Source organism: Crotalus tigris, unplaced genomic scaffold (genome assembly GCF_016545835.1).
Source record: "Crotalus tigris isolate CLP2741 ecotype Arizona unplaced genomic scaffold, ASM1654583v1 scf7180000022970.308977840:1548163, whole genome shotgun sequence".
In the NCBI taxonomy this organism is placed as follows: domain Eukaryota; kingdom Metazoa; phylum Chordata; class Lepidosauria; order Squamata; family Viperidae; genus Crotalus; species Crotalus tigris.
The window spans coordinates 1,813,863-1,836,564 of NW_024099557.1; the positions used below are offsets into that span (position 1 = coordinate 1,813,863).

Below are 22,702 nucleotides of genomic sequence, written 5' to 3' on the forward strand. Positions count from 1 at the left end.
CTTGCCCTTGCTGAGCTCCTCCTTGGCCAGCTCCACCAGGCGCCGGACTTTTGCAGCGATGCAGAGGTACTTGAAGAAGCGCTGGTGAGCCCCCCAGAACTGTCCCCAGAGAGACTTCCGAGACTCCAGGCCCACCAGGTCTGCTGCCTGTTGGAAAACCACCAGGGCTTCTGCCCACTGCCGACGGGGGGGGGGGGAGAGAAAAGGAGTGTTTGATTTAGCAGTGATAACTGTATTTTCAGTATTTTATTTAGCATGAGTTTATATCTAACCCCGTGAGAGAGAGAGGGTGGGCTGAGGGAGGGACTGGCCCAAAATCAGCCAATGAGCTTCTGTGGCTGAGGAGAGATTAGAACTTGGGTCCATCCACTTCTAATCCACCTTTTGGCCCACCTGATTGGCTCTTAGCCTGGGAGAGGGGGGAGGGCTGCTCAGAATCAGCCAATGAGTTTCCGTGGCAAGTGGGGGGGGAGGGGCAAGACCCTAGATCTTCCCTCTCCTAGATCTTCAGCCCCTTCCTCACTACACCTGGCTAAGTGGGAAGGACTGGCCCAAAGTCAGCCAATGAACTTCTGCATCTTATGGAGAAGTAGAGTCCAGATCCTCCTCCTCCTAGACCAGTCCCTTCCCTACTACACCTGGTTGGCTCTTGGGCTAAGAGGCAGAGCCTGGCCCAAAGCTTGCTTTGAGATCTTCTGCGGCTAAGCAGAGATCTGGACCCAGATCCCCCTGCTCCTACTCTAACCACTACACCATACTGTCTCAAAACTCCAAGTAGGAGGAGTAGGAGACCCAAAAGATGTTGAGAGGATCCATATCCTGAGCTCTCAGAGAAGATCTTTTCTTCCAAACCAGCAACAGTAGTAAGCTCTGCAACTTATAGCAGAATACAGAATGACAGAGTTGGAAGGGACCTTGAGGTTTTCTAGTCCAGGGCTAGGCAATCTTGGCTCTTTTATGACTCGTGGACTTCAACTCCCAGAATTCCTGAGCCAGCCGTGCTGAGGGGAAAGAGAGAGGTTTCCAAGCTGAGCCATGCTGGCTCAGGAATTCTGGGAGTTGAAGTCCACGAGTCATAAAAGGGCCCAGTTTGAAGACCCCTGCTCTAAAGGTACAAACCAGTAGTTCCACCAGATGTAGAGTCGGTCTATAGCAGGGGTGGGGAACCTTGGCTCTTTTATGACTCGTGGACTTCAACTCCCAGACTTCAACTTCCTGGCTGGCTCAGGAATTCTGGGAGTTGAAGTCCACGAGTCATAAAAGAGCCAAGGTTGCCTACCCCCGGCCTAGGAGGCTCACTGCTTAGAACAGGAGGACTTAGGACAGGGGTAGACAACCTTGGCTCTTTTATGACTCGTGGACTTCAACTCCCAGAATTCCTGAGTCAGTCATGCTGAAGGGAAAGGGAGAGGTTTCCAAGCTGAGCCATGCTGGCTCAGGAATTCTGGGAGTTGAAGTCCACGAGCCATAAAAGAGCCAAGGTTGCCTACTCCTGTTCTAGTCCAACCTCCAACTTAAGCAAGAGACTTTATACTGAGCAAAAACAGAGAAGCTTCAAGAAAGGCCAGTTCAATAGTATTATCAAACCCATACAGCAAGTATTACAAAGTCCATATTGCTTGGGCCTCAGTAGAAAAGAGGGAGAAAAAATGGCCCTCTACGGAAACCCAAGGGCAAAGGGGAGGATAAGCAAGGCCAGAGGATTTGACCAACCGTATGAGCCACAACATCACTGCCAGAACCTTCTGCACTGTGCTGCTGAAAAACTGCAATATCTCAAATATCTTTGTATCGAAACAGGAATATAATTGTAATTCTGAAGCCTTCCAATCCGCCTCCAGCTTAAAGCACAACAACATGTCAGACGCAGTCCAGCGTCACCATTTTGAGCAACAGGAGGACAAAAGTCCCTGGTAGGCCTGAGAACCAGGAAGGTGCTGCCTGACAAAATAAAAGTACCTGCAGACACCTGGATTTTGTAGAACTATAACTCCCAGCATTCCCAATCACTGCTGAGTTCCCCTAGTCCTGGGCTAAATAGAGAAGTATGATTTGTACAAGTTAGATATTTATATTTTGGACCAGTTATGTATCATCAAGTTGTTTTCGACTCCTAGCAACCATTGGTCAATTTTCTCCAAGGCGATCTATCCAGTGGTGGGATTCAAATACCTGAACAACCGGTTCTCATATTTGATGCAGGCCTGGGCCTCCGATGCCTAGAACGGACTTCCGGAAGTGGCATCCACACACTTCCAGTGGGCTGTTCTAGGCCTGGGAGGCCTCTTCCAGGCCTCGGATGCCTAGAACGGACATCCGGAAGTGGCATCCACACACTTCCGGTGGGCTGTTCTAGACCAGGGAGGTCTCCTCCAGGCCTCGGATGCCTAGAACGGACATCCGGAAGTGGCATCCACACACTTCCGGTGGGCTATTCTAGGCCGGGGAGGACTCCTCCAGGCCTCCGAGGCTTAGACTGGACTTCTGGAAGCCAGCCGGTTCTCCGAATTCAGGTAAATTTAGCTATTGGTTCTCCCAGCATGGCTGGCTCAGGAATTCTGGGAGTTGAAGTCCACAAGTCATAAAAGAGCCAAGGTTGCCTACCCCTGATCTAGATAATTGGGTCTTTGCAATGTTCATGCGCCAATTTTACATGTGAAGTCACATACGTCTGTTTTACCCTACAGAAAATCAGCTGACCACAGATGCCAAGCGGCTCGAGCAAGTGAGTCCAGCTATAACGGACAGGCCCAAAGTATAAAAGTTTACCAGCTTCGCCGCCTTGTTGTACACGTGCTTATATGCCACATCCAGTGGGATTTCTTCTATCCGGAAAGTGACTCCAGAAAAGCTGAGCTGTCGAGCGATGTACATCCCATTCACTTTCATATCCATAGCAACAATCTCCATAGCCCCCACACCTCTGCGGAGGAGGACAAGAGATACAGATGACCTTTGGAACTGCAGTTTTTCCATCAACACCACAAGACATTCATTCATTCATTAATTCATTCATTAATTCATTCATTATTTATTTATTTATAAGCCCTTCCCCCCCCCAAAAAGGTAATCAAATCAGAATAAACGCTACAAGCAGAGTTTTAAGATAAAAAGTGATGTCAATGTCAGAAAAATACATCAGTATGTGTGTTGGAAAAACTCCCACACCTGTCAAAGGCCAGGCACACAGATTGAACAGATCAAACAAAGATAAGGCCACCCAAACAACTGCAACAGCTTTTGCAGCCTGATAAAATGTTGGTGGAGATAGGTCAAAAAATCCTTGTCCAGGTTGAAAAGAGAGCCTGGATCAGTTTTAGCATTCAAATTTTAAAAACTGTCAGATGGAAGATGCAGTGGATTTATTTTTAATGCCCCAGAGGCATTTCCTACAAAGGAAGACATTCAGACCAAACATCAAGAGGAACTGTTGGCCAGTGGAACAGGCTGCCTCAAGAACCAGGGAGTTCTCCTTCACTGGAGGTCACGAAAGAGAGGATTGGGTGGTCATCTGCCAGAGACGCTCCCGGAGATCCTGCAGTGAGCCCCCTCCCAACTCTGGGGTTCTGTGATAACCAGAGGGAGCTTTACCTCTTTTCAATGGCATGGAGGAAGTCATCAAAGGAGCGAAAGGGGGTGCCTTCTCCCCATATCCCCAGCCGACTCATGTAAATCATATTCTTTGGCTCAGAGGCACCTGCCGAAGAAGAAGAAGAAGACAGGCCACTGGGTTGGATTGGAGAAGGAATTGTCAGATGCCTTGTTTCAGTGGATCAGCCCATCTCTCTCTCTCTCTCTTTGATCCCATCACCCATCTAGCTATAATGTATCTATCTATCTATCTATCTATCTATCTATCTATCTATCTACCTACCTACCTACCTACCTACCTACCTATCAGCTATCCATCCATCACTATCTATCTATAAGCTGTCCGTCCAACCATCCATCCATATCTATCTATCTATCATCTATCTATCTATCTATCTATCTATCTATCTATCTACCTACCTACCTACCTACCTACTTACCTATCAGCTATCCATCCATCACTATCTATCTATAAGCTGTCCGTCCGTCCATCCATCCATATCTATCTATCTATCTATCTATCTATCTATCTATCTATCTATCTATCTATCTATCTATCTACCTACCTATCAGCTATCCATCCATCACTATCTATCTATAAGCTGTCCGTCCATCCATCCATCCATCCATCCTATCTATCTATCTATCTATATCTATCTATCTATCTATCTATCTATCTATATCTATCTACCTACCTACCTACCTACCTACTTACCTATCAGCTATCCATCCATCACTATCTATCTATAAGCTGTCCATCCATCCATCCCATCTGTCCGTCCATCCATCCATATCTATCTATCTATCTATCTATCTATCTATCTATCTATCTATCTATCTATCAACCTACCTACCTACCTACCTACTACCTATCAGCTATCCATCCATCACTATCTATCTATAAGCTGTCCGTCCAACCATCCATCCATATCTATCTATCTATCTATCTATCTATCTATCTATCTATCTATCTATCTATCTACCTACCTACCTACCTACCTACCTTACCTATCAGCTATCCATCCATCACTATCTATCTATAAGCTGTCCGTCCGTCCATCCATCCATATCATCCATCTATCTATCTATCTATCTATCTATCTATCTATCTATCTATCTATCTATCTATCTATCTATCTACCTACCTACCTACCTACCTACTTACCTATCAGCTATCCATCCATCACTATCTATCTATAAGCTGTCCATCCATCCATCCATCCATCCATCCATATCTATCTATCTATCTATCTATCTATCTATCTATCTATCTATCTATTTATCTATCTATCTACCTACCTACCTACCTACCTACCTATCAGCTATCCATCCATCACTATCTATCTATAAGCTGTCCGTCCATCCATCCATCCGTCCATCCATCCCTATCTATCTATCTATCTATCTATCTATCTATCTATCTATCTATCTATCTACCTACCTACCTACCTACTTACCTATCAGCTATCCATCCATCACTATCTATCTATAAGCTGTCCATCCATCTATCCATCCATCTGTCCATCCATCCATATCTATCTATCTATCTATCTATCTATCTATCTATCTATCTATCTATCTATCTATCTATCTATCTATCAACCTACCTACCTACCTACCTATCAGCTATCCATCCATCACTATCTATCTATAACCTGTCCGTCCATCCATCTGTCCATCCATCCATCCATCCATCCATCCATCCATCCATCCATATCTGTCTGTCTGTCTGTCTGTCTGTCTGTCTCACTCTCTTTTCTTCCCTCCCTCCCAGTATTTTTCAATCTCGGTAACTTTAAGATGTGTGGACATCCTTTCTACCTACTCTCATGCTCTCTGATGAATTCTGGGAGTTGGAGTTCAGAAAAAGTTGCTGAGATTGAGAAACTCTACTCTACTCTACTCTACTCTACTCCCATCCATCCATCCATCCATCCATCCATCCATCTTTCTATCTACTCCCTCCTAACTTCAAGTTATCCCTTGGGTCCATTTTCCATTCTCCCACCCTTCTCTGTCTTTTCACCATTTTTGGAACCACAGCCCTCCCACGTGGTCCGGAGTAGAAAAATGTGTCTCACTTTCTGGAAAGTCTAAAGACAACATCCTTCGTACCCTGGAAATGGATGTTCAGAGCTAGTCTGGCTACACAAACCTGGGGAAAACAGGAAGCTTGCATGGAAGGCAAAAGGCTGACCTTCTCCAGCTGAGTTCATGCTGCCCTGATAGTTAGGAATGGAACTTTGACATGCAGAAATAGTGTCAAAGTAATGATTTAGAAGCTAACCCAGCTTGTATAATGTGAGATGAATGATGCAATGTTAGGAATGACTCAGCAGGAGTCTGTATTCCTTTAAGAGCTTGAGTATAAAAGGGAAGACCTTGCTGGAGTCTTTCTCTCTCGTCCATGTCCTGCTGTAATTGCTGTGTATTGGAGTTTGCTGTATCACCATGTGTATGTACCTTGTTTCTAGTGTATATTTGTAGATAGTGTAATATAAACCACCATTTAATACAGACCACTATTTACTGTATTTACTTCTGGGTTACCTCAGTGCAATAAGACTGTGCATGCACTGAAAAATAGTCTACCCCCAAGTGCCAGTGCGTCTTGATTTGGAACTGCCCAGAGAGGATGATCCAGCTATGGACTCCTCCCTAATGCGCTCGGTGCAACATGCATCGCTCACCTGTGGCACTGGCGTAGACGACCCTCGCCTGAGGCAGATTTTTCTGCAGGTCCAATACTGCTTTGCCCATCTTGGTAGAGGTGGCATTTTTGGCTTTGTGGCATTCGTCGAACACAATCTGAGAGTGGAAGGCTCGTTAAGGGGAGACAATTAAAAAAAAGGGGGGATCCTGGCAGACAGAGGGGAATGTATACAACAAAGGAAAACAAAAGGCTACACTTGGAATACTGCATTCAGTTCTGGTTACCACGATGTAAAAAAGATGTTGAGACTTAGTCTAGAAAGAGTACAGAGAAGAGCAATAAAAATGATTAGGGGACTGGAGGCTAAAACATATAAGGAATGGTTGCTGGAATTGGGTATGTCTAGTTTAATTAAAAGAAGGACGAGGGGGGACATGATAGCAATGTTCCAATATCTCAGGGGCTGCCCCAAAGAAGAGGGAGTCAAGCTATTCTCCAAAGCACCTGAAGGCAGGACAGGAAGCAACGGATGGAAACTGATCAAAGAGAGAAGCAACCTAGAACTAAGGAAGAATCTCCTGACAATTAGAACAATTAATCAGTGGAACAACCTGCCTCCAGAAGCTGTGAATGCTCCAACACTGGAAGTTTTTAAGAAGAGACCGGACAGCCATTTGTTAGAAATGGTATAGGGTTTCCTGCCTGAGCAGGGGGTTGGACTAGATGACCTCCAAGGTCCCTTCCAACTTTTTTTTAATTATTATTGTTGTTGTTGTTAAAAGTTCTGAAGGCACGGGAAGGGGGAGTAAATTACAACCATGGGCAGGGCTGTCTGCAGGTGTGGTGAAAAAAGTCAAGATGGCAGCCACAAGAGTAAAAATGAAGACCTGCCCGGAATAGCCTTATTTGGGGGGGGTTTAGGAAAAATATCCCCAGTTGCAGGGCTGTAAGAAAAGTTAAAGCAGTTGATAAATCCAACAATTATACTCTGAAAGCCGCCAAAAGGAAGACCAAAGTACAGGTAGTCCTTGACTTATGACCACAATTCAGCCCAACATTTCTGTGGCTAAGCAAGACAGTCGTTAAGTGAGTTTTGCCCCATTTCATGACCTTTTTTGCCACAGTTGTTAAGGGAATTGCTGCAGTTGTTAAATAAGTAATGCAGTTGTTAAGTGAAACTGACTTCCCCGTTAGCCTTGTCAGAAGTTTTCAAAACGTGATCACATGATCCTGGGACACTGCACCCATCATAAATTTAAGTCAGCTGTCACACGTCCGAATTTTGATCATGTAATCACAGGGATGCTGCAACGGTCGTGTGAAAAATGGTCATACGTCACTTTTTTCAGTGCTGTTGTAACTTCAAACGGTCACTAAACAAACAGTTGTAAGTAGAGGACTACCGGCAGTTTGTGTATTAATCAAAGCCACAAAGCCCACAGAGACCCGCTGGTTTATTTCTGTTAGGATACAACACCATCAAAATTGTCCTTGCACCAATCCAGAATCTGGTTCAATCTGGTCCTGTGCTGGCCGCCCGCTTGGCTCTCACCGATCAAGGCGGAATAAGTGGCAAATAAAATCCCCTCCGAGGTAGCCGTGTCGCCGTATTTAATCTACAGCAGGAAAAGATTTTTTAAAAATGCTAAAAAAAGGGGAGATGAGAGATTTTCACAAGGCTGACATTTAGGGCAGAGAAATGCATGCCAGGTAAATTAAAACAGAGGTCCTTCAGGAAGGAATCACAGATGACACATTTCAGTGGTTCTCAACTGTGGCAAATTTAAGGCCGGTGGACTTCAACTCCCAGAATTCCCTAGCTAGTCAAACGCTGGCATATTTAATGCAGGGCCGTTGGGGATCCAGTCTGGGTGAACCTCTGCCAAAATGAATAGCTGAATCGTCCTTCTTCATAGTCAGGTGCTTGGACTTTCTCACTCCGTGCAGAAAATGTGGCAATTTTAAGATGTGTATAGACTACAACTCCCAGAATTCCAAGCAGGGCAGAGAAATCAAAGGTGGCTCCGGACAATCCAGGCCAACCTTGTTAGAGAACAGCGTGTTTCTCAACCTTGGCAACTTTAAAATATGTGGACTTCAATACTCAGAATTCCGGAGGGAGGGAGGGAGGGAGGGAGAAAGGAAGAAAGGAAGGAAGGAAGGAAGGAGGGAAGGAAGGAAGGAAGGAAGGAAGGAAGGAAGGAAGGAAGGAAGGAAGGAAGGGAAGACTTCTTTTTTTCTCTCAATAACTATGTATGCTATCCAATCTATGAGATTCTCAAAGGCTTACAACAACATGAAATAAAACATCCAACATAAAGAGAACCCATGATTACCTCAATTTACCCAAATAAATTCATCTATTTACCATAAATGAGTAACAGGAATAAATATAGGCCAGTGGTGGAGAACCTATGGCACGGGTGCCAGAGGCGGCACTCGGAGCCCTCTCTGTGGGCACACGTGCCGTTGCTCCAGCCTCACCTCCCCCATGACCCCCTCCTCTCCAGCAGCCCCTCTGAAGGAGAGTCGCCATCGAGCGTGGCCCACATGGAGCAGCGCAGCCAAGGACATGGCAGCCAGGCAGGGCAGACAAGACTCTGCCCTCATGTCCCATCATGCAGTTGATGCTGCAGGATGCGGGTAAAGGGTGTGGCCGCCATAGCGCTGCTGGGCTGCCTGGGCGATCTGTGGCGGGCTCTGGAGGCAGTGAGTGGTCTTGTGGGCAGGTGGGGTGGGGGATGGGGGGGTGGGGGGGCGGAGCAGGGAGATGGAGCAGGGGCGGGGCCAGTTTTTGGGCACTCGGTCTCTAAAAGGTTCGCCATCACTGATATAGGCAAATCTCTTGTGCCATATTCTCAGTGGTCCCGGTCAGCTTTTCCCATGGTGTGTGTGTGTGTGTGTGTGAGATAGATAGATAGATAGATAGATAGATAGATAGATAGATAGATAGATAGATAGATAGATAGATAGATAGATAGATATACAGATATGTGGTGGGAACAGAAAGGAAGCAAAAGGAAGCCCCATACCTTGTTTAAAGCATGGACAGGAAGGTTAGGCGCATTGATATCCTTCAGGTCCCTCTCAGCATCGTACTTCAGATCATTGGAGACGCTGAACCTGAAAAGCGGGGGGTAGAGAGGGAGAACTTTATAAAGGAAGCCATTTTACTGGCCCATCAAGTACAACATTTTCATTTACAGGAGGTCCTTGCCTTAAGACCGCCACTGAACCCAAAACCTCTGTGCAAAGTGAGACAAGTCGTTAAATAAATTTCACCTCATTTTTACGATCTTTCTGGCCACCGTTGTTAAGGGTAAAACTGCAGTTGTTAAATTAATAACAAGTTTGTTAAGTGAATCTGGCTTCCCCCGTTGGCTTTGCTCGACAGAAGGTCGCAAAAGGGGATCACGTGAGCCCAGGACACTGCGACCGTCATAAATATGGAGCCAGTTGCCACGCGTCCAAATTTGGATCACGTGACCGTGAGGATGCTGCAACGGTCGTTCAGTGTGAAAAACAGTCATAAGTCACTTTTGTCAGTGTTGTAACTTTGAACGATTGCTAAATGAACTGTTGTAAGTTGAGGACTAGCTGTATTGATTTCATTAAACTTAGAGAAGCCCCCTTCTCACTCACTCGTCTGTTCCCCCTTGGAAACCCCTTTTTAAAAACATCACTTCAACACTGGGACATTACAGAAGTGGGGAGAAGCAACTGGCAGAGTTCCTGAGGCCCTTTGCTACCTCTGGCTCCTCCCAACTCTTATCTCTTCGGTTTCCCAGCAGACTCTAATAGGAAATCTCATCAGTCGTACTTAAGGATTTGACGTCACAATTTCAAAGGGGTTGCAACAGTTAGAAACAGTGGTAAGAATGTGAGCCCAGACCATAGGAGATATGTTATTCCAATGATCTCCAAAGCGGCTGAAGGCAGGACAAGAAGCAACGGATGGAAACTAATCAAGGAGAGAAGCAACCTGGAACTAAGGAGAAACTTCTCCTGACAGTGAGAACAATCAACCAGTGGAACAACCTGCCTCCAGAAGCGGTGAATGCTCCAACACTTTTAAGAAGAGACTGGACAGCCATTTGTCTGAAATGGGATAGGGTTTCCTGCTTGAGCAGGGGTTGGACTAGATGACCTCGAAGGTCCCTTCCAACTTTATTACTAGTACTACTACTACTATTATTATTTTGTCATATTCTATATATTATTGTATTACATCATATTCTATCCTCCCTCCCTGCCTTGCCCATCTTTCTTTCTTTCTTTCTTTCTCTTTCTTTCTTTCTTTCTTTCTTTCTTTCTTTCTTTCTTTCTTTCTTTCTTTCTTTCTTTCTTTCTTTCTTTCTTTCTTTCTTTCTTTCTTTCTCTTTCTCTTTCTTTCTTTCCTTTCTTTCTTCCTTCCATTTTTCATTTTGATACTCTTTAGTGTACAGGTGAAGGCAGCAGGATAGAAACTAGGAGACCGTGAGTTCTAGTCTTGTCTTAGGCAGGAAGCCAGCTGGGTGACCTTAGGCCAGTCGTTCTCTCTCAGGCCTAAGAAGGAAGCAATGGCAAACAACTTCTTCGAGGGGCTGTCAATTTGGTCTAGTGGTTAAGGCACCGAGCTTAAACCAGGAAACTGAATTCTAGTTCCCACCTTAGGCATGAAAGCCAGCTGGGTGATTTTGGGGCCAATCACCAGGAGGCAGTGAGTTCTAGTCCCACCTTAGGCATGAAAGCTGAGTGGGTGATTTTGGATCAATCATCAGGAGACTGTGAGTTCTAGTCCCACCTTAGGCACAAAAGCCGGCTGAGTGGCTTTGAGCCACTGCTTCCCTCTCACCTTAGGAGGAAGACAATGGCAAACTACTTCTGAAAAACTTTGCCAAGAAAATGCCAAAAGTATCGGACCCAACTGAACGTAAGAGAGAGAGAGGGGGAGAGGGAAAGAGAGAGAGAGAGAGAGAGAGAAGGAGAGGGAGGGAGAGAGAGGAGAGGGAGGGAGAGAGAGAGAAAGAAAGAAAAAGGGAGAAAGAGAAGGAGAGAGAAAGAGAAAGGGAGGGACAGAGAGAAAGAAAGAGAAAGAAAGAAAAAGGGAGAAAGAGAAGGAGAGAGAAAGAGAGACAGAGAGAAAGAAAAAGGAAGAGAGAGAAAGAAAAAGGGAGAAAGGGACAGGGAAAGGGAGAGAGGGAGGGAGGGAGGGAGAGAGGGAGAGAGAGAGAGAGAGAGAAAGAGAGAGAGAGAGAGATCGTTTTATAGAACAGCTACTCAAATTTTATTTCCTGAACTAAGTCTTGAGGACCCTATAAACTGGGAAAGCAAAACAGTGCAGAAGAGATTTAAATGCAATTTATGAGAGCTTTAAAACAGAACCCAGGGACCTGGTCACTCACCACAGAGCCTTCTTCCTTCCCTTCAGATAATTTTCATAGATGATCCCTGCAACGGTCCGCCCTTTCCCTACACCCGCACCGTCTCCTATTAGGAAGCCGGCTCTCTGCCCGTTTGGAAGTAAGTTTTCGTGTTCCTAGAAATCCGGGCAGAAAGGAATCAAATGGAGGAATCAAGCGAAGAATGAACTACGGTAGCCACTTTCAGCCACTCTGAAGCTGATGACCCATCTTAGCCATGTCTCATCAGCCCTGCCCAAACCCACTTTGTGTATACCTGGCAGGCGTAAATTATAGCTTCCAGCTGCAGTGCAGAGAGCGACCCGTTTTCGGCAATCGAGTCGGGGAGAGAGAGGACGTAGGTGATATCTGGAGGAGGGACGCTGGAAAGCGTGCTGGTTTCTACCACCCGGTCAGGATGCTGCTTCCCAATTTTTGCTGTAAGACGGAGCAAAAAAGACACATGTCAGCTGTTTTTGAATCTTACTCAGCTTCTCGGGAGAAATTGAAGTTCTCTGCAAGGATCAAAGGCCATATTAGCGCAAACAAGCCAGCAATCCAATGAAAGCCCTATTTGAGTGGGGATTTGGGGTCCTTAGCCAGGTTTCAGTCAGCAGGGAAAGGAGAATGTGTTGACTTGTAAGAATGACGGGATCCGAGTGTAACTAGGAGAAGGAGTGGGAGGACCTGGGGTCGGAGTTAAAAGAGGAATCAGCCTAGAATCCTTACATAGTCACAAGCGGATGAAGGCCAAATTCCCTTGAATTCCATGTACCATTTTGTAAACACCAAGCAGGCGTTAACCCTTAGTTGAGGAGATTCTTGGGCATAGGCCAGTGATGGCGAATCTTTTAGAGACCGAGTGCCCAAACTGCAACCCAAAAAACCCACTTATTTATCGCCAGGTGGGCGTGGCCCGCTGGGTGGGGTGTGGCTGTGGTGGTCATGGCAGACTGGGTGGGTGCGGCCAAGGTGGGCATGGTCACCTTGATCTTGCTCGTGGGGAGGGATGCCTGTGGGGGCCGGGCAGGGTTGGGGGAGATCCAGGGGGTCTCTGGCAGGTGGGGCGGTGGGCAGGAGGCTCGTCCTGCGGGGTGAGGCGAGGCAAGGCAAGGCAGGAAGGGGGTGCCATTGTTGTAGGGCAAGGCAAGGCAGGGGTCAGGGTAGCTGCTGCCTGACACCATTGGCCCCCACACACAGAGGCCAGCGAGCTCATGGGGGCCGACAGTGCCAACAAAAGTGCATATAGTCAAGGCCATGGTTCTCCTAGTTGCAATGTATGGCTGTGAAAGCTGAACTGAGCTGAGCGCCAAAGAATGGAGGCCTTTGAACTCTGGTGCTGGAGAAGACTCCTGCGAGTCCCCTGGACTGCAAGGTGATCAAACCGGTCAGTCCTAGAGGAGATCAACCCTGACTGCTCTTGAGAAGGCCAGATCCTGAAGTTGAAACACAAATACTTTGGCCACCTAATGAGAAGGAAGGACTCACTGGAAAAGGGCCTAATAATGCTGGGAAAGATTGAGGGCAATAGAAGAAGGGGACGACAGAGGATGAGGTGGCTGGATGGAGTCACTGAAGCAGTAGGCATTGAGCTTAAATGGACTCCAGAAGATGCTAGAAGACAGGAAGGCCTGGAGGAACGTTGTCCAGGGGGTTGCGATGGGTCAGACACGACTTCACAACTAACAACAACCTGTATTCCTACTCTAAACTAGCGTATATTCCGGCGTGTAGGGCGACCCGGAGTATAAGACGACTCCCGAGTTCGACGCTGACTCGCAAGACGATCGACGCCGAGTCGCATGCCTAGAAAGTCATCTTATATGCCGGAAACTACCGTACGTTATTTCCGGCGTATAAGACGATCAACGCTGAGTCGCATGCCTAGAAAGTCTTTATTTCCGGCGTATAAGACGACTCGGCGTAAAAGACGACCCCCGAGTTCGGCACCTGTTTCAACGCTCTCAAAAGTCGTCTTATATGCTGGAATATACGGTAGTTCTCCCTCCAAAAATGGATCCCTGAAATTCAGCCTCACCATCTCCAGTGAGGTCTACAGAAGGTCTGAAAGCCCGTCTGCCTTCCTTTCACCAACCTTCCCACTTTGTCCATCTTTGCCACATTTCCCAAGCCACAAACGACTGTATTCACACAACACAGCAGGTCAAATTCATGCAAGCCACACTTTTGACTTTGCCCGACGTGTCTGAGTCTACTTAAACGCAATCACATGGGACAGAATGAGATGGGGGGGGGAGTCTCTTGTTGACCCTAGACCAGGGGTAGGCAACCTTGGCTCTTTTATGACTCGTGAACTTCAACTCCCAGAATTCCTGAGCCAGCATGGCTCAGCTTGGAAACCTCTCCCTTTCCTCTCAGCATGGCTGGCTCAGGAATTCTGGGAGTTGAAGTCCACCAGTCATAAAAGAGCCAAGGTTGCCTGCCCCTACCCTAGGCCTACTTTTCTGCATCACTAAATCCTACAGATGGAAAGGAATTCCTGCAGCTGTGAAGTCCAACCTTCTGCTCAGTGCAGAGTCAAAAGTAAAGAATCTTAATCAAGGCATAGCTAGCCTCTCCAGAACAGGTTGTGACTGAATCACTGGTTTCATTGTCCCTAATTATGCTGCTATCGTGTTGAAACCAAGGAAGCATTTATGGTTATCCTGTTTACAGATACACTAAGAAGGAAATGGTGATACGGTTGTAAGGAGTTCTGGGGAATTTCCTACTCATACATGCTACCCCACCCTCCATCATCCACATAGTTTAGGCTTCAAGTATTTGCAGCATCGGGAAGTTGACCAGCACAGCATTACCCCAGCATTCCACTGGTTGCTGGAACAGGGTTTCCTAACCTTGGCCACTTTAAAAAGCAGGGACTTCAACTCCCAGAATTCCCCAGCCAGCATGGCTGGCTAAGGAATTCTGGGAATTGAAGTCCAGATGTCTTAAAGTGGCCAAGGTTGGGAAACCCTGCTGTAGAAAGATTAAATTTCGATTCCTAAAATTGCCACAGCTTTGCTGCTTTGAGGATTCTGGGAAGTGAAGCCTAACAGATCTAGGAGCACCAAGCAGGGGAAGACTGGACTATACCCCCCCATAAGAAAATGCTTGGGAGCAGATTTGCTAATTCGGAAGCAGAAACAGCACGTCCAGGAGTTTGACCCACTCACATTTGGAAGGGATATAATCGGCATACGTCTCTGTGTGACCCAGTTCCTCTGTTTCGTCATCGTCACCCTCCTCTTCCTCTTCTACCTGAGTTTGGGACTGAAAAGGAATGAAAAGCAAGACACGTCAGACAGGCGAGTCGCAAAATGGCAAAAGAGGCATGTGGTCCATTTGTGACGCTCCCAGAATCAGAGGTGGAGATACAGGAGAGCTAGCATTTGGAAAGAGATTCAGAGGGGGTGGAGTCAAGCGGGGAATTAGTTTAGAGCAGTGATGGCGAACCTTTTAGAGACTGAGTGCCCAAACTACAACCCAAAACCCACTTATGTATCGTTGGGTGCCGGGTGGGCGTGGCCTATTGGGTGGGTGTGGCTCATTGGGTGGGTGTGGCTGTGGTGGTAACAGCAGACTGGGTGGGACTAAAAAGTTCAATCTATCAATTCCAACTTTGCGAGATCTTTTTTTTTCCCGCAAGAAGTTGAAATTGATTGATTGATTGAACCTTTTTTTTTTGCACACGGCGGCGGAGGCTTAAAGCGAAAAGGTTTTATAAAACCCAGCTGAAGGCCTAGGACTGGGTGACAGCGTGTGTGCCCACAGAGAGGGCTCTGGGTGCCCCCTGTGGCACACGTGCCATAAGTTCGCCACCACGGGTTTAGAGTCTCTACACCAGGGGTGTCAAACTCAATTTCATTGAGGGCCGCATCAGCATTGTGGTTGTCCTCAGGGGCCGGGTAGGTGTGGCCAGGGTGGGCGTGGACTACTGAGTGGGCATGGCTGGAGTTGGTGTGCCTACTGGGTGGGCATGGCCAGTTCTACATCGTTTGCGTCAAGGGTGCCTGGGGCCCTGGGCAGGAGTGAGACAGATCTGAGGGTCTCTGGCAGAAGAGGGTGGGACCGGGGCAAGCACCAAGGCATGGTCCACTGGAAGAGCCTGCCGAAACCCCTCCCCCGGAGCCCATCAAGCCAGATATGTGAAGTAGGCGAGGGCCATTTGCTGGCCACTTCCAGGCAATGGTGTATTTCTTCATTCCTCACAAAGGGTGACACCTCCCCTGCATGCACTGAGGGGACGGGGCTGATGTGGCAGGGGCTGGTTCCTCGCTGTTTGCAGGCGGCCTTGTGGAGCTAAGACTGAATGCGTTTCAGGATAGATGGCCATCACAAAATTGTACATTGGCTCCCTCTCGGCCGGCCTGGGCCGGGATCAAGGCAGCAGGGGCCGTTCCCTCACTGTTTCCAGGATGGCTTCGCGGGCCACATGAAACCACATCACGGGCTGCATCCGGCCCCCGGGCCTTGTGTTTGACATGTCTGCTCTACACAGTCACAAGAGGACAACGTCCAACTTCCCTTGATTGCAGTTGAGTCTTACCTAGTTTTACCCAGGTGCAAACTGTTAAACTAAGAAGATTCCTGTATGTAGGCTTGAGCAATAAAGCAATAAATTGAAACCTTGACAGGTGGATCTGATTGTTCATGCCTGACGTTATTTAAATTAGATTCTCTATAAAACATTAATGTTGTCTCGGCAGCTGTTGGTTTTAAAACACATTTATGAGCTTTTAATAAAATATAGGAAGTGGGAAAGAACGCATGTGAGGTGGTTATTACTCTCGGAACGGTAACCCTAAACACCAGGAGACCTATTATTGAAGTCATGACTTCTATTAAGGAACTGGAAATATAATTATTCCTCATAGCAAAATCGGGAAGTGAGTGAAATGTGGGTTGGATCAAACCTCAGAATTAAGGAGGAAATATCATGCTTGTTCTATTATTATTAATACGATTTTATAATGTCCTGGTAAGGCCACACTGCATCCAGTTTTGGTCACCACGATGTAAAAAAGGTGTTGAGACTCTAGAAAGAGTGCAGAGAAGAGCAACAAAGATGATCGGGGGACAGGAGGCTAAAACATACAAGGAGCGGTTGCTGGAATTGGGTATGTCTAGTTTAATGAAGAGAAGGACGAGGGGGGACATGATAGCAGTGTTCCAGTATCTCAGGGGCTACCACAAAAAAGAGGGAGTCAAGCTCTCCAAAGCACCTGAAGGCAGGACAGGAAGCAACAGATGGAGACTAACCAAAGAGAGAAGCAACCTGGAATTAAGGAGAAATTTCCTGACAGTTAGAAGAATTAATCAGTGGAACAACCTGCCTCCGAAGGTTGTCAGTGCTCTATCACTGGAGCTTTTAAAGAAGAGATTGGGCAACCATTTGTCTGAAATGGTATAGGGTTTCCTGCCTGAGCAGGGGGTTGGACTAGATGACCTCCAAGGTCCCTTCCAACTCTTCTATTCTATTCCATTCCATTCCATCATCATCATCATCATTATTATTATTATTATTATCATCATCATCATCATTATCATATTGTTGGTTCCAGTCAGCCAGATGTTTTGACTCGATTTGACATTCTTATCCACCCATTGAGTCCTTCCCAAGCATCTGGGATAGGCAGATGTTGTTATTTGATGGTGTTAAAAGTATGATTGCAGAATGTAAGTTGTTCCAAGTAAAGCTGCCTTTTGCAATTGACTGAGGGGGATTTTGTCAGTGCCGATGATGTTCAAGTTGTGCTCCAGATGTTTTGGACTGCACAGAAGGCGCCTATCACTATCGGTACTACCTTTGCTTTCTTTTGCCACAGTGCTACTTCTATTTGCTGATTAACGACCACAATAAACTGATTTGATTTTCTATTTGCATATATTTATATTTTCTGATTTTCTCCAGTTCTTTCTCCTCTCTTCTGCTGCTTCCATGTACTGCAATGTTCACTATCCAGACTTTTTTGTCCTTCTTCTCAACGATTGTTAAATCTGATGTGTTGTGTGGCAGGTATTTGTCTGTTTGTATTCTAAACTCCCAGAGCATTTTAACTTCTTCATTTTCTATTACTTTCTCTATTTTGTGGTCCCACAGTTCTCGCTTGCAGGTAAATTTCTTGCACATCTTCCAATGCACCATTGTTGCTACTTGTTTGTAGTCAGTCTGTGTGATCTTCTTGCAGTAGCTAATCAAGTGGTCCAATTTCTTCAGCTTCTTTCCAATGGTGGTATTTGCTGTCTGTTGCTGTCTTCTCCATTCTGGCTTTGTGTGCATTTGTTTTTAAGGCTTGTGCAGCCAGAATTAGCCCCTCTGCTCTCTTTCTTCAACTTTCCTACTCTTAACAATTGCCAGTTCTTTTTGTTATTTCCTTGGCCTGTAATTGTGTTTTGTATGTGTGTTGGCCTTGTGATACTTTGCCTTGCCATGTCTATTTTTTTATTCTTCATTTATTCTTTCTTATAGACCAAGGGTAGGCAACCTTGGCTCTTTTATGACTCATGGACTTCAACTCCCAGCATTCCTGAGTCAGCATGGCTGGTTCAGGAATTCTGGGAGTTGAAGTCCATGAGTCATAAAAGAGCCAGGGTTGCCTACCCGTTTTAGACCAACATCAACAAGCCTTGACAAAATCCCCATCAGTCAATTTCAGTCAGTTCCCTTACTTCAGTGTTTCTCAACCTTGACAATTTTAAGGCATGTGGACTTCAACTCCCAGAATTCCACAGCCAGCATTGCTGGCTGTGGAATTCTGGGAGTTGAACTCCACATGTCTTAAAATTGTCAAGGTTGAGAAACACTGCCTTACTTGGAACAGCTTACATCCCGCGACAAGACCTTTAACACCATCAAACAACAATATCGGCCTATCCCAAGTCCTTGGGAAGGGCTCAATAGATGGACAACAATGCCTAATATAGTCTGTCTGGATGTGGCTGATTGTGCATTCAACCATAATAATAATAATAATAATACTAATAACAACAACAACAACAACAACAACAACTGGCCTGTCTTCATTACCTTCATTACCTGGATGCTTGAAAGACGAGGGATGTCCTGAGTGGCAGTGATGTGGTTTTCTATTCCCTGTAAGCCTTCCAGACCTTCCAAATCAGGAGGCAAGACCTGAAAAGAAAAATAAATATGGAAGTTGGAAGCCTATTAAGAGCAAATGCAGCCAATCTCCTTGGGGCGCAGAAGCTAAGCAGTGCAGGATCTGGATAATCAGCAGATGAGAAAGCCCCAGAGACTTTCGGGGTTGGGGGCTTCTTACATGCCTTTGCTGCTTTTTCTCACTGCCACTTTTCTATTTCAGCTGGATATTTGGAGGTGCTATAGCTGCTCTGATGGCAGAAATACACTTCTGCGCCCCTAGAATTCTTAGGCAAGGGTAAAAAATAAAATAAAAAACTCCCAAGAGTTCCCAAGAGATCCCAGCAAAAGGCTGAATGAACTAATGATCCAACCCAATAGAAAACATCAGTTTCTTTTATTGTTGTTGTTGTTATTTTGGCTGGAAAGTTGTAGAATTGCTCCTGATGGTGAGATGAGCAGTGTATCAATTTAATGAATAAATAAATAAACGCACACCTATGGATTGTGGTTGATCAACCGATTAAATTGCTTGATTCTTGATTGCCCTGAGTAGAAGGAAGGCATGGTTTGTGGCTGATTCCAGTGGAGAATGAATCTGTCTGTCTGTCCGGCTGTCTGTCCGTCCGTCCATCCATCCATCCATCCCACTATCACACTAACCAAAGTGACTCTGGATACTATGCAGTATAAATGCTCCTTCATTGGTCCTATATAAATTCATTCATTTGTTCGTTTATTCATTTGTTCGTTCAATTTCTGTAGATGTAATTTTGACTAGGGACGATCCACCAAGCCCCTTCCCTCAATCAGGTGGGCAACACTGTAGAAAGATTTGCTTTTTTGTACTCTGTCCAGTCAGGATTAACACTCGGGCTCCAAATGTCAACAGCCCTGGGATATCTACGTTGCAAAGAGCCCAGAACATGTTCCTACTTATCAACAGAGGGAGTTACTGCCCCAGATCTGCTCTTTCCCTTCCTTTTCCCTCCTCCTCCATTCTTTCTCTTGCATTGCGTGTTAAGTTGCCCAATGCGGGAGACTCTGACACATCTTCCTGTGGCCTTGTTTATATTTATTGTTCAGTTCCGAAGGTTAATTTGGAGTGTTTTAATTGTTTGCTCTGTTGGGCACGCCCCAGAATCACATTTCTAAGAGGGAGGGGTATGTAAATTGTTGTTGTTAGTTGCGAAGTTGTGTCCAACCCATCGCGACCCCATGGACAATGTTCCTCCAGGCCTTCCTGTCCTCTACCATCTTCTGGAGTCCATTTAAGCTCATGCCGACTGCTTCAGTGACTCCAGCCAGCCAGCTCCTTCTCTGTCGTCCCCTTCTTCTATTGCCCTCAATCTTTCCCAGCATCAGGCTCTTCTCCAGTGAGTCCTTCCTTCTCATTAGGTGGCCAAAGTACTTGAGTTTCAACTTCAGGATCTGGCCTTCGGGGCTGATCTCCTCTACGACTGACCGGTTTGATCGCCTTGCAGTCCAGGGGATTCGCAGGAGTCTTCTCCAGCACCATAGTTCAAAGGCCTCCATTCTTTGGCGCTCAGCCTTTCTTATGGTCCAACTTTCAAAGCCATACATTGCAACTGGGAAAACCAGTAAATTAGATAAATAAATAAATTGAAACCCATTTTAATTTTTATGTATCTTGGATATGGGATTTTTTTTTTTAATGTTGGGACTGGAAGAGATTTGAAGATTTTCTCATTCAGACACTCACTATTGTTCTTTGTTCATGATATTTATAACACATGTTAATGTGCATTTGGGGGGGGGAAACTGTGCAATCGACAAAAACAGCACTTGTTAGTGTGATTTTGAACTATAAAGGTAGTCATCCACTTACAACTTTCCATTTAGTGGCCATTCAAAGTTCCAAAGGCACTGAAAAAAAGTGACTTACGACCATGTTTCACACTTGTGGCCATTACAGCACTCCCCATGGTCACGTGATCAAAATTGGGATGCCTGGCAACTATTTATGACGGTCGCAGTGTCCCGGGGTCATGGGATCCCCTTTTGCAACCATCTCGTAAGCAAAGTCAATGGAAAAGCCAGATTCACTTAAAAACCATGTTACTAATTCAATAACTATAGTAATTCATTGAACAACTGTAGCAAGAAATGTGGTAAAATGCAATGAAAACTCACTGTCTTGCTTAGCAACTGAAATTTTAGGCTCAGCTGTGGTTGCAAGTGTGAAAAACGATCACGGGTTACATTTTTCAGTGCCGTTGTAACTTTGAACAGTTACTAAAATAAATGGTTGTAAGTCGAGGACTATTTATATTTAAGAGGAAGCTTGTGCATCTAACCACAAATACAAGGGGAAAAAAAAAAAAGGTCTGGTAACTAAATTCATCCATCACTGCTTTGAGTAATCCAAACCACACAGTACTTTTCAAGTCTGGAGCAATATTGCCAAACAACAACAACAAAAAAAATAATAATAAAATAAAAAAACCTCCACCATTGCTAGAATTAAAAAAGCCTTTTTTCCCCCCAAAAAAAATTCTTATTCAGCTTTTGTAGCCAGACACAGATTATCTATAAAAGCATGAAAAGGCATTCCTGAAACTGAAGTGAAATCTGGATAAACCCTAAAAGCACAAAACACTTGAAATTATTTCCCCTTTTTAAAAAAAAAAAAAAAAAAAACATTTTTACAAACCCTCTTCCATTACTGGAAATCTGAGTCATAATTTACCAGCAGGAAGTTGGACAGCGATGTAGGGGGAACTTCTGCGTATTTTCAAGGCTGACAAAATCCAAATCTACAGGTAATCAGCTGTTGATGTTTATTCACCCTAGCAGCTTTCAAAATTAGGTTGGCTAATCGCCCCCACAGCTGCCATAGACAGCCCCCCCCCAAAATGAAAGGAAAACTGTGTGGGCAATCTTAGATGAATTAGCTGAAAAAAGGGCAGCTTTTTTCCTCATCAAACAAGGCAATATTTTAAGCATTTATGCAAAGAAAATGTCTCTGGTTTCAAGAATGGCTGGAAGCTTTAACCGAGGGAGATTACCAAATTTGAAATCACGAGGAATTTCCGGATTCTGAGACCTATTAAGCCATTTTGAGGAGCCCATTTGGTTTTTAGGTGGTTAAGGCAACAAGGCTAGAAAGCAGGAGATGGTGAGTTCTAATCCTGCCTTAGATAGGAAAACTGGGTGGGGGACTTTGGGCCAATCACCAGGAGACAGCGAGTTCCAACCCCTCCTTAGGCATGAAAGCCAGCTAGGTGACCTTGGCCCGGTCACTCTCAGCCCGATACCCACCTCACAGGGTTGTTGTGGGGAAAATAGGAGGAGGAAGATGTATTAGATATGTTCTCTGCCTTGAGTTATTTGTAAAAATAATGAAGGCAAGATAGACAGATAGATAGATGGACAGGCAAACAAACAAATAGATAAAGCAAGCAAGCAGTGGATTGGTCTGCTTTTTGCAGCCCTGAGGATTCCCTGATTGGAGGTGTTCAAAAAAAGAATTCATTTCTATTTTGTATTTTAGTTATTTCTATCGTACCTTTATTATTTTTGTAAATGACTCAAAGTGGTGAACATATTTAATACTCCTTCCTCCTATTTTCCCCACAACAACAACCCTGTCTTTGGGGCAGCCCCTGAGATATTGGGACATTGCTATCATGTCACCCCTAGTCCTTCTTTTTATTACACTAGATGTACCCAATTCCTTCAACCGTTCTTCTTATGTTTTAGCCTCCAGTCCCCCAATCATCTTTGTTGCTCTTCTCTGCTCTTCCTCTAGAAAGCTAGAGTCTCAACATCTTTTTTACATTGTGGTGACCAAAACTGGATGCAGTATTCCAAGGCCTTGTAAAGTGGTGTTAACACTTCTCGTGATCTTGATTCTATCCCTCTGTTAATGCAGCCTAGCATTGTGTTGGCTTTTTTGGCAGCTGCAGCACACGGCTGGCTTGTATTTAAGTGACTGTCCATTAGGAAAGAGAA

General features: G+C 45.4%; 1 protein-coding gene across 6 annotated transcripts in view; it reads right to left on the reverse strand.

Moving 5' to 3' along the window:
- SBNO2 (strawberry notch homolog 2) overlaps window positions 1-22,702 on the reverse strand; it is a 142,927-nt gene that overhangs the window by 38,161 nt on the left and 82,064 nt on the right. For 5 of the 6 annotated variants that reach the window (XM_039319253.1, XM_039319254.1, XM_039319251.1 and 2 more), the window contains 10 exons: window positions 18,656-18,760; window positions 14,802-14,898; window positions 11,903-12,063; window positions 11,629-11,762; window positions 9,277-9,367; window positions 7,717-7,860; window positions 6,282-6,399; window positions 3,592-3,697; window positions 2,770-2,923; window positions 1-177 (listed from right to left, as the gene is read on the reverse strand). In XM_039319253.1, coding sequence (XP_039175187.1) covers window positions 1-177; window positions 2,770-2,923; window positions 3,592-3,697; window positions 6,282-6,399; window positions 7,717-7,860; window positions 9,277-9,367; window positions 11,629-11,762; window positions 11,903-12,063; window positions 14,802-14,898; window positions 18,656-18,760 — 1,287 coding nt within the window. The remainder of the gene's footprint in view (window positions 178-2,769; window positions 2,924-3,591; window positions 3,698-6,281; window positions 6,400-7,716; window positions 7,861-9,276; window positions 9,368-11,628; window positions 11,763-11,902; window positions 12,064-14,801; window positions 14,899-18,655; window positions 18,761-22,702) is intronic. The other variant, XM_039319255.1, reaches the window with a different exon arrangement.